Source organism: Nymphalis io, chromosome 28, assembly GCF_905147045.1.
Source record: "Nymphalis io chromosome 28, ilAglIoxx1.1, whole genome shotgun sequence".
Taxonomy (NCBI): domain Eukaryota; kingdom Metazoa; phylum Arthropoda; class Insecta; order Lepidoptera; family Nymphalidae; genus Nymphalis; species Nymphalis io.
The window spans coordinates 1,311,058-1,323,633 of record NC_065915.1 but is presented as its reverse complement, the minus strand read 5'-3'; the positions used below and the strand labels follow the sequence as shown (position 1 = coordinate 1,323,633).

The window sequence follows — 12,576 nt, the reverse complement described above, 5'->3', positions numbered from 1 at the left end:
ATTAAGATTCTGTCCCTTATAAGAATATTTGACTTGTTTAAAACATGTCAAACCCAATTTGCGTGATCTCCTTCCCTTTACTCATCTTGATGAGCCTGTCAACTTTTTCCCAGGGCAGGAATACCCTCAGTCCGTCTCTCTGAGCCGTGGTTTGGACAGTTTCTCTTACGCAATTAGCGTTACACATGAAGTCGCAGGTTTGAGTGCGTGCGTTAAAGTGTAAGCCTTCAGCACAAATGCCTAAGACTTGTTGATTGCCTTCGCAACGCCAGAATTTGTCGCAGTCTGTTTCATGAGCCCAGTGTGGTACGTGACATTCATCTTTGCATTTATCTGATTCTGGTTGAGTGCCTCCACCTTCACCATCACCTCCTCCGCCTCCACCACCTCCGGCTCCACCATCGCCTCCATCACCGCCATCTCCACCTCCTCCGCCACCTCCGCCTCCTCCTCCTCCGCCACCACCTCCTCCACCTCCGCCTCCTCCTCCGCCACCTCCGCCTCCCCCTCCACCTCCACTGCCAGCTTCGCATCCAGCCTCTTCTGGCCATGTGCAAGTCTAAAAGATACTTATGTTATAATATCATACAGAATACTATAATATAAAGATTAAAAAGCTCCCTTTAGAGCCTACTTAATTACAGAATGATTTGATTTGTTTTTAAAATATAAATAATAATATCATTATAATGTAATATTTAGTTTAAGCAAAGGCTTCTTCTATACACATTTTTGAAATAAACACAATTATAGCTATATGAGTGATAAAAAATATATTTAGAAATTAACGTACCTGAAGAGTTGGGCTGAAATGCGTTCCTAAAGCACATCTTGTTTCTACTTTTTCACCATGAACACAGTAGTAGAACTTGGAGCAGTCGTTTTCGTGAGGCAATAACTTATGAATATCGAAGTCAGCGGGACAACCATTTGGGAGTGTCTCACCCCCTCCGCCTCCACCGCCACCGCCTCCACCTCCACCGCCACCGCCTCCGCCTCCTCCTCCTCCACCTCCACCACCTCCAGCTCCACCATCGCCTCCATCACCGCCGTCTCCGTCTCCACTGCCTCCACCTTCACCATCACCTCCTCCACCTCCACCACCTCCGGCTCCACCATCGCCTCCATCACTGCCATCTCCACCTCCACTACCACCGCCTCCTCCTCCACCACCTCCGCCTCCGCCACCTCCGGCTCCACCATCGCCATCTCCGCTACCACCTCCTCCACCACCTCCAGCTCCACCATCTCCACCAGCGCCTCCATCACCACCATTACCGCCATCGCCTTCTCCGCTTCCACCTCCTCCACCTCCACCTCCACTTCCTTCACAACCGACATTTTCTGGCCAATCGCAAACCTGAAAAACAAAATTATTCATAGATTACGTCGTCGAGGATGAATTGTTAGTTCATTTATTTATATATTTTAATGGTTGTGTGCTCACTTAGTCAGTGCTAGCAAAATATTTAAGAATAACATTTAGTGATGAAAGTACCTGAAGAGCTGGGTTGAAATGCGTTCCTGGGGCACAGCTTGTCTCTACTTTTTGGCCATGTACGCAGTAGTAGAACTTGGCGCAGTCGTATTCATGTGGCAATAGTTGGTGAATACTGAAGTCAGCGGGACAACCATTGGGAAGTGTTTCAACGCCTTCACCTCCTCCTCCTCCACCACCTCCACCTCCGCCTCCACCTCCACCATCGCCGCCTCCACCTCCACCATCGCCACCTCCACCTCCACCTCCACCTCCTCCTCCACCACCTCCACCTCCGCCTCCACCATCACCGCCTCCGCCTCCATCACCGCCTCCTCCTCCTTCTCCTCCTCCTCCACCTCCGCCTCCACTTCCTTCACAACCGACATTTTCTGGCCAATCGCAAACCTGTAAAATAAAATTAGTAATCGATATCGTTTTCGATGATGTACATATATGCGTTCATTAATTTATTTATGTATTTCACTGTATTTGTAAGTATATGGTGATGAAGATATAAGCTTCATATAATGTAGAACAACTATCTATCATGTAGAAATTTAATTTTAATAAAATTAGGCTGTACACTTGAGTTACCACTAAGCAGACTTCAATTAGTTATTAAAAATAATATCATTTGTAAAGCCTTATCAGTAAGCTCTGTTTCTGAATATATATATGACAAAAATTCACGGATTAAATTATTGATAGATCCCGTGTAGGAACTAAATAAAAGTAATAATATTTTTATTTATTTCTTCACCAAAAGTTTACAAATTAACATATAACATTTAAATGTCAGCTAAATAATGTGTTCTACAAGACACCAGGCCTCCTCTCCCGTTTGTATGAACAAAGAACAAAAATAAAAGTATTAGCTTACGTACGTACAAATCTTGAGTTGTATCATATAATAATGTGGTTGAGTGGCGAATTGGAAATGCCATAAGTACCTTTAATACGGCTCTCTGAGCTCTTTTTAGCTTAGTTAAGTGCACTTGTGCAACACCTCCCGAAGTACATATGCAATAACTTATTAGTGATTCTCCCAGTGCTTTGTATGTTCTAATAAGTAAGGAAAAATTAGCCACTGTGCGTAGGTTTTTGAAAACAAAAAATAGTTTTCTAATACGATTAGAGATGAGAGAAATTCATCAATCATGATACCAAGATACTTGATGGTTTTGACGCGGCTTAAAGAGGGGCAGTTGCAATTAAATGGAGTGTCAGAATGAAGATTACAAGAAAATGTGTGTGTATTTAAGGTGAATGAACTGTTTGGGCTAAAAAGATCGTTTATGGAAAAACATATATTTAGTTTTATTTATATTAAGGGATAATAATGAATTTTCTAACCATGCAGTAACCTTGGATAAGCCTTTTTCAGCAGTTTTGACATTTTCTTTTGACATTTTCCCAAGATGATCCATGAAATATTAGGACGGTGTCGTCAGCAAACATCATTAATTCGCCATTATTTAAGGGGATTTTACAGAGATCATTAATATATGTTAGAAATAGCGTTGGGCCCAAGGTACTGCCCTGAGGAATTACAGGACATAGAATCACTCACTATTCCATTCACTGTAACAATCTAACTACGATTATTTAGATAATCTTTGAACCAATTAAGTGCCACTCCACGGATACCTAGCTTTTCAAGGCGACATAATAAAATGGGCACTGAAACTGTGTCGAACGCTTTCTGTAGGTCTAAGAACACCCCAATACACCTCTCTCTCGTATCAAGATGGTTAAATATTTTTGAAGTTAGTTCCAACACTGCATCCTCAGTAGAAGTTTGAGGCATAAATTCATATTGATTGCTGGCCAGCAGATTTTTTGACTCAAGATATTTTGTTAAACGCTTGTTTACTAATTTTGCAATGATTTTTGACAAGGTTGAGAGCAATGATATTGGTCTATAATTGGAGGGGGCATTAGTAACGCCTGTTTTAAAGATACAATTGCTTTTTTACACAAGTCGGGGAAAACACCATTTGTGAAGCTAATATTACATAAATGTACAATAGGCTCAGTAAAAATATCTTTCAGTTTTTTGAAATAATCATAAGTTATATATTTTTTTTTTTTTATAGAATAGGAAGGCGGACGAGCATATGGGCCACCTGATGGTAAGTGGTCACCAACGCTCTTAGACATTAGCATTGTAAGAAATGTCAACCATCGCTTACATATCCAATGCGCCACCAACCTTGGGAACTAAGATTTTATGTCCCTTGTGCCTGTAATTACACTGGCTCACTCACCCTTCAAACCGGAACACAACAATACCAAGTATTGCTGTTTTGCGGTAGAATATCTGATGAGTGGGTGGTACCTACCCAGACGAGCTTGCACAAAGCCCTACCACCAGTGAAACAAAATATTGATCATTATACATACATATTGATCCAGCCAGATAAACATCTAGACTTTTGGTCCGAAATTACTGAACTAACTTCATATACATCCGTCAAGAAAAGTGACATTGATTGGGATATTATTATCACTGTTTGTTTGAACATTAATTGCTAATTCATTCTCAGTTTTTGTTTAGTTTATTAAGTGTATTGTTTGCCAAGTTATATCCTATAGAAGTAAAATAGTTATTTACTTCATTAAGCGAGTCTGTATAATTATTCTTAATTTTAAGCAGATCAGATGATGTTTTTGTTTTAATATATGTATGTATATGTATATGTAATTGAGAGAGTATTTAAAAATAAATATTGAGGTTCTTAGCGGTTCTTGTCAGTACAATTCAGATTCTGAACTGATAGTAACGCTTGACGATTCAAAAATACTTGTCTACTTGAAAAAAAATATTTTGATTTCATTTGATTTGATTTTACTAAACCTTTTTAAGGATGACTTTGCAATAATAATGTTCGAAATGTAGATACTATCGAGAACAACGGGAAATAAATTTTACTTTAGTCTAATACTATATAACATTAATCATGAACGTACCTGAAGAGCTGGGTTGAAATGCGTTCCTGGGGCACAGCTTGTCTCTACTTTTTGGCCATGTACGCAGTAGTAGAACTTGGCGCAGTCGTATTCATGTGGCAATAGTTGGTGGATACTGAAGTCAGCGGGACAACCATTGGGAAGTGTTTCAACTCCTTCACCACCTCCACCTTCACCGCCTCCGCCTCCACCACCTCCGCCACCACCGCCTCCACCGCCACCGCCACCGCCTCCTCCGCCTCCGCCTCCTCCGCCTCCGCCTCCTCCGCCTCCGCCTCCTCCGCCTCCGCCTCCTCCGCCTCCGCCTCCTCCGCCTCCGCCTCCAGCACCTCCATCTCCACCATCTCCAACATCGCCACCTCCACCACCTCCACCGTCTCCGCCTCCTCCACCGTCACCACCACTTCCATCACCTGCGCAATCTACATTTTCTGGCCAATCGCACACCTGTGAAATAATACTTATCATATTTTTTGGTCTTGGGAAGGTCTCACCGTATTTGTACAGTAAGGATGTCTGTACAGTAACAGCCTGTTAATGTCCCACTGCTGGGCTAAGGCCATCTCTCCCTTATGAAGATAAGGTTTGGAGCTTATTCCACCCGCTGCTCTAATGCGGATTTGTAGAATACACATGTGGCATAATTTCAATGAAATTAGACACATGCCGATTTCCTCACGATGTTTTCCTTCACCGTAAAGCACGAGATGAATTATAAACTTGGGCTTGAACCCACAATCATCGCTTAAGATTCACGCCTTCTAACCACTAGGCCATCTCGGCTCTGATGTCTGTACAGTCTTCTTGAATACCAAGCCTTTATGGGAATCGGATTTAAAATAATGAATTGGCGAAAATCGAAAGTTAAAAATAAAGACTGAATAAAAACGATTGCTAATTAGAGAATAATATACGTAGATGGGCAGTTAAAAGATATATACTTGAATCTTATAATTGAAGTATGTGCCTGGCGCGCATTGCCTCAAAACTTTCTCTCCAAAGACGCAATAGTAAAACTTGTCACAGTCCGTCTCATGAGGCAACAGCTTGTGGACATCAAATTCAGCTGGACAACCATTAGGTAATGTTATTCCAGGACTTGAAGTTGTCGATGGACTTGTTGTTGTAGTTTGTGCTGCAGTCGTTGTCGTTGGTGCTGCAGTAATTGTCGTTGGTGCTGTAGTAGTTGTGGTTGGTGCTGCAGTGGTTGTGGTTGATGCAGCAGTTGATGTGGTTGGTGCTGCAGTAGTTGTGGTTGGTGCTGCAGTCGATGTCGTTGTGGTTGGTGCTGCAGTAGTTGTGGTTGGTGCTGCAGTCGATGTCGTTGTGGTTGGTGCTGCAGTAGTTGTGGTTGGTGCTGCAGTCGATGTCGTTGTGGTTGGTGCTGCAGTAGTTGTGGTTGGTGCTACAGTTGTTGTTGTTCCAACTGTTGGATTTGAAGTTGTCGGTGTTCCTGGTAGTGTACAGTTTGCCTGTGCGGGATGGACGCAAACCTAAAAATAAAATATTAAAAGAATTATTAATAACAGTAGTTTAGAAAAAGTCGTTATCGCATAATACTTGCAGAATATCCTTACTGGTTTTTTAACTTGGCACACTTTGTATCAAACAGTATCAACGTGTAGTGAGAATGTTTTTTTGGAACAGAGAAATGCGCAAAACACCAAATAGTTAGAGCGGCAAATTTCAACGATACTCGTGAGACGTTGTCATTTGTTTGTTACTGTGGATTTTTGCTCATATTTTTTAATGAATTTCTGTCAAACACAATTACTACTAATCTACTTAAAACATAACCACTCTAGACGTTGTTAGAGTAAGACATTTCTCGTTCAGAACTTCCTTGCTAACGCGCCATCGCTCAAGAATTGTCATCATTTTTTTTTATTTTCTCGAAATTTCCATCTCATTCTGACAGCGCACGGAATAATTTATAATCGTTAATACTATAGAAGAAATTGATAATAACAAGGAAATCCGAGAAAACAGGAAGGTATGCAATAAGCCTTGATTAATCAATGTCTCTTAATCCATCATGATATGTATTAATCCAGCCGTTATCGTTAATGTCTAACGTAAATCAGAAATACATTGTGAACAAATGAATACAAAAGCTTTTCGGCAGTTTTATTTTGAAGTATTTCACTCCTTATTGATGGCTAACTACTGAGTTTCTTGCCGGTTCTTATCTATAATGACTGCCTCGTTGGTCTAATGGCTTGATGTAAGGCCGGAGGTCCTAGGTTCAATTCCCAGGTCGGGCCAATAAAAAGTTATTGGTTTTTCTGTCAGAAAATTCTCAGTAGCATCCCGGAGTCTGGAAGTTGGAAGTGTGTACACTCCCGTGCCTCGGAAAGCACGTAAAGCCGTTGGTCCAGCGCTTGAACTCTTTCCGGACGTGTCGGATTGCCGTCCCATCGGATTATGAGAGTAAGAGGGAAGTAACAGGGAAGAGAGAGTACACCTGTGTGCACAAACATTTGTGCACTATAATATCTCCTGCGCAGTTGGCTAATCTCTCTTGAAATTGGCCGCCGTGGCTGAAATCGGCCTGGATGACATTATTATTTTTGTTATAATCTATAAGACATTCCGGGTTAGTATTATATTAGATTCATCAAGGCTCTTAAAGTTATACCAAATAGTATTATACGAGACCATATAATTCACACTCGTCATGCAAATAGTCTAAATTGGAAGCAGGTAAAACTTCAAAGCAGAGCTAATTTTATAATAGTATTATGGATTCCAACATTTTCCGAAACGAGATGTATTTTGGTATATATATATATATATTGGTTTAGCTTTTTTTCAATCGGACATTACTAGGGCCCAATTCTACTAATTTATAACGATAGCGATACGTTCCCGAATCAATTCCAGTTTAACTTTGATTTTGCCAAATAATAGTTTACTTCAGCAAACGTATAAGTTATGGTATATAAAATCAAAGAACAGATAAATGGATAAACGGCAACGATAACGCTTCAATTCGATTATGATAAAGTGACAATTTGTTAGCAGAATTTACTCACTGTACTCTTTTATTTATAAGAACAGCTAATATTAGTCAACTGTCGTTCAGGTTAAAAAAATACCAAGACATTACAAGAGTAGGCAAAACTGAGCGATTCTTTTCAAACATTGCCCAAAACAGTTCTCTCGGGATATTTTAATTACTACAATGCTATGAGCAAATCGTTTTTGTATAAACTTTTATTCAACTTGAAATGTTTGTAAGTTAGGTTAAATATTACAAGCTAAATTAGAACCATTCTCTTATACTACGGAATTGAAATTTTACATGTTGCTTTCGAAGGCTATCTATTTTTATGGTAAGCGTGACTTGACTCTGAACCCAGGATCGGATCCAGACCAAGAAACTCTTTATTATTTTATTAGATTTATCATCCATGACTTACCTGTTTCTCATACGAGAATTCCGTTCCAGGAGCGCAGTCCCTTGGTGTTTCATATCTAAGTCCATATTCACAGTAGTAAAACTTGGTGCAGTCGTATTCATGGGGTAATAAATGATGAAATTCAGTTGGGGGGCACCTTTCATCAGGTATTTCTTTGTGAGCGTCTACGTCATCGTTATCCTGGGGTCTGCCGTAGACGAGAGCTACGACACCCAGAATTAAAAAGCCAACTGTAAAAATAAAAAAAAAGTAAATACTAACTAATATTTTAAATGCGAAAATGAATTTGTTTATTCGTTTGTTCACACCTTAACTATTCAATCGATCGTCTTGAAATTTTGCATACACATTTAATATTTAGGGTACCGATACTTATACCCCCTAACTCGCGAACGGAAACTTGTAATAAAATAATCACAAACATTTTGTGTTCATTAAAATGCAATTATAATAAATAAATGTAAGTGAAATAAATATACATAATTTCCGTTTGCGATACACAGATTTGATACATGAAATATTATTTATCAGAACACATCGGATCATTAAAATGTTTTATCTGTGTATCAATCAAAGGTGATTAATATGACAATCGTACAAAAATCAACTTGTCGGTTCCTTTGTTTGTTATCTTAATCGTACCGGTAGCAAATTACAGTCCGAATAAAATAAAGAATGAAAATTACAATGTATTACTATCAAGAAAATTTTGTACTGCTGTTTTTATATGAACCTAGCGACCGCTATAGATAATAATAATAATATCCTGGGACATTATTCACACACGGCCATCTGATCCTAAACTAAGCAGAGCTCGTACTATGGAAACCAGACAACTGATATACTACATATACTACTTTTATTTTGTAAATACAAACAAGACAAACATACATGTTCATGCACACAAATGTCTGTCCTGGGTGAGAATCGAACCCACAACCTTCGGTGTGAAAGGCAAGTATCTACCATTCACGGCCCGTCAATAAAAATAAGAGTTAGATTTTCCTATTGTTCGGTATAAAACAAAACGAAAAGTTCGGTATGAGGTGGTCACTATCTTTTCAATGGATAATAAATCCGTTGTGCTATTTCAAAAAAAGATTCTAAAGATGATAATGCATTTATGATGCATACAGCATCCTTAAATTGATTTAATTAATTATATTCTCAACGTATAAACAATAATATAATTTATTAAATGATAAACTAATATTACGTATTTGTAAAATTAGTATATTAAGGTACAGTAACAGTAAGTAAATAAGCCTGTGAATGTCCCACTGCTGGGCTAAGGCCTCCTCTCCCTGTTTGAGGAGAAGGTTGGGAGCTTATTTCACCGCGCTGCTCCAGTGCGGGTTAGTAGAATACACATGGAGCAGAATTTCAGTGAAATTAGACACATTCAGGTTTCCTCACGATCCTTTTATATGAATAGTCAATTATTATTAAAAAAAACTATGTATGATGACGTCACAATTGCGTGTTAAATCTACAAAAAATCAAATTTTGTTATTGTAAATTGATCAATATCATAATATATGTGACCGTTTGTTCTTTTAAAAAAAATGTAGATAATATTGATAAACAACATACAAGATCATCGTTACATTATTAGATAAAGAAACATTATATAATAACGCGTTAACAAGTATAATAAAATGGAATATTAATTAGTATACTTGGTAGTATATAATGGTGGTATATATAGGTGTGGGTGCTACCTACCCAAGGTAGGTTGTAGGTGCTGTACTTAGTATTGTTGTTGTTGTTTGTAGGGCGAGTAAGCCAGTGTAACTACGTGCATAAGGGACATAACATTTTTGTTCCCAAGGTATATGGTGCATTGGCGGTGTAAGGGATGGTCGATATTTCTACAGTAACAGCCTGTGAATGTCCCACTGCTGGGCTAAGGCCTCCTCTCCCTTTTTGAGGAGAAGGTTTGGAGCTTATTCCACCACGCTGCTCCAATGCGGGTTGGTGGAATACACATGTGGCAGGATTTCAGTGAAATTAGGCACATGCAGGTTTCCTCGCGATGTTTTCGTAGTATGTTATCATGTTGCATTGTGTAGGAGATATTGTTTAATATGTAAAAGTCGGAGAAATACGGGTCGGTTCGGATGCTTTTGAAGCATACAATACACAAACCATATTAAATTAATATGTACATACAATTTAAATATATGTAAGTCTCAAAAATGTCTACCAAAAAATCTACAGGAACATATATCTTATATATTCACATAACCCAACTTTATTGATAAAATGGGTGCAAAAAATAACAACAACTGTAGTTTAGTTTAATTATTACAAGGTAATAATCCTTATCATAATAAATAACATATTCATTTAAAATGTTTAATATACATATATATTGATAGAATAGGAAGGCGGACGAACATATGGACCACCTCATGGTAAGTGGTCACCAACGCCCATAGACATTGTAAGAAATTTTAACCATCGCTTACATCGCCAATACACCACCAACATTGGGAACTAAGATATTATGTCCCTTGTGCCTGTAATTACACTGGCTCACTCATCCTTCAAAACGGAACACAACAATACCAAGTACTGCTGTTTAGCGTTAGAATATCTGATGAGTGGGTGGTACCTACCCAGACGAGCTTGCACAAAGAACTACCACCAGTATAAAGAGATATTGCCTTTTACGCTTTGCAATTCGAAACAGTACCTTCAGATATATAACAACATATGTATTTAAATAAACGTGTGAAAAATATACGAGGCCTTAACTCACTCATTCCTATAAATCTTAGCCAAGCATAAAAAAACCGCTGAGTTTCTTTATTTCTTTTCCGAACCGGTAGAAGTTTCTAATTTGACTATCAATAAGTAAGTAATGCTTCTATATTGATTAAAGTAATTTGATTTTGATTTGATTTCTTGATTAAAGGTACATATCAAATCGATTCTTAGTTTTGCGTGAAAAAAAATATTATAGTATTAGTATGATAGTCTACAATCTATGATTTAATTTCCTAAATCTATTTAATGTCCTCCAGACCGATTTCGGCCACGGCGGCCAATCTCAAGAGAGATTAGCCAACTACGCAGGAGATACTATAGTGCACAAGTGTGTGCGCAAACACAGGTGCACTCTCTATTCCCTAAGTCTCATAATCCGATGGGACGGCAATCCGACACGACCGGAAAGAGTTCAGGCGCAGGACCAACGTCTTAACGTGCTTTCCAAGGCACGAGAGTGAACACACTTTCAACTTCCAGACTCTTGCTACTGAGATTCTTTTTCTGACAGAAATACCCAATAACTTTTTACTGGCCCGACCTGAGAATTGAACCCAGGACCTCCGGGTCTGCGGCCTTACATCAAGCCACTAGACCAACGAGGCAGTCAAAATTATATCATTTATTCAGTCATTATATTATTTATAAAATAAAAAAAATAAAAGAACTAATCTAGATGAATGAATTAGTATAAATCAAATAACTATAATGATATCAGCATTACTATAAAGCTAGCTGGCTAGTTGCAATATGTATTAAAGATGAACAGAATTTAAAACTATATAATATTTAAACGTCGATAACTTTTTTCACTGACATCTGATTTCAATAAAACAAAAGCTAAATCTAGCTCAAAGTTGAGCTTAATCTATCTGTGAAAACCGCAACGAAAAACATTCTATAGTTTTGGAGATTATCGTGTACATACAGACAGACGGACCCAAATAAAAAAAAGGGTTTCGGATTATATTATGAAGATTTCTACTGCTTTATTATATGTATATATAAATTATTACATACCTTTCATAGCGTCCGTTATGACGCCTTATTTATACACACACCCTTGTGTTAGATCAGTCAAAAATATACTGTGTTAAATTGAATCTGAACTTATTATATATATTAACAAAATGATATTAGATTTTAATAATAAGATAGCTACTTACAATCAAATCTTATCAAATATTAGTATGATAAATTTAAAATTAATAATTGAATTGCTATTAAAATTTATCTATAATTTTTTGGATTAAATTCTCTTTCATTTCAAGATAAAAAAAAATTAATTATTTATTTTAAATGTACTCAATTAATTAAATCCTTTATTATATGTAAATTAAAATCGTTTGCTTTGATTTAATTTTGCATGTGTCAAATTTCACTGAAATTCTACCACGTGTGCATTCCACCAACCCTGCGTGGTGGAATAAGCTCAAAACCTTCTCCTCAAAAAGGGAGAGGAGGCCGTAGCCCAGCAGTGGAACATTCACAGGCTATTACTGTAAAGTTTATAGTTTGTACCTTAAAGTTATATTATAATAAATTTTGAACCGTTATGTTACAGGATGAAAATAGATGCAAATCTACCACCGGTTCGGAGTTTAGATTCTACGTAAAAACCGGCCAGAAGCTCAGTAGTTGCCATTTCTCAGTATCTCCTAATAAATAAATAGTTTTCCGTTTGTGTATTCATTTTGCTGATTGCGGAAGTTGATTGATAGCTATCATTTTTTTTATTACAACGTTAGTTTAACGTGTCGCCTATCATAGCAATTTAGGCCTGCAATTTATTTGATAATATCTAGGAATCTAATCTATTAATCTATTCATGAAACTATTTTGCGTGTGATTTGAAAATAAATTGATAATATTGACTCATATATCTCATACTCATACTGGTGGTAGGGCTTTGTGCAAGCTCGTCTGGGTAGG

The 12,576-nt window shown here is 37.8% G+C and overlaps 1 protein-coding gene across 1 annotated transcript; it reads right to left on the bottom strand.

Moving 5' to 3' along the window:
• Positions 1-37: 37 nt before the first annotated feature.
• Positions 38-12,289, bottom strand: LOC126779007 (uncharacterized PE-PGRS family protein PE_PGRS54-like). The gene is made up of 8 exons (XM_050502758.1): positions 12,232-12,289; positions 7,873-8,102; positions 5,392-5,943; positions 4,780-4,897; positions 4,451-4,644; positions 1,499-1,885; positions 794-1,360; positions 38-559 (listed from the first exon to the last, which is right to left on the bottom strand). The coding sequence occupies exons 1-8, from the start codon at positions 12,287-12,289 to the stop codon at positions 38-40; spliced, it is 2,628 nt and encodes an 875-aa protein (XP_050358715.1).
• Between the last annotated feature and the right edge of the window lie 287 nt (positions 12,290-12,576).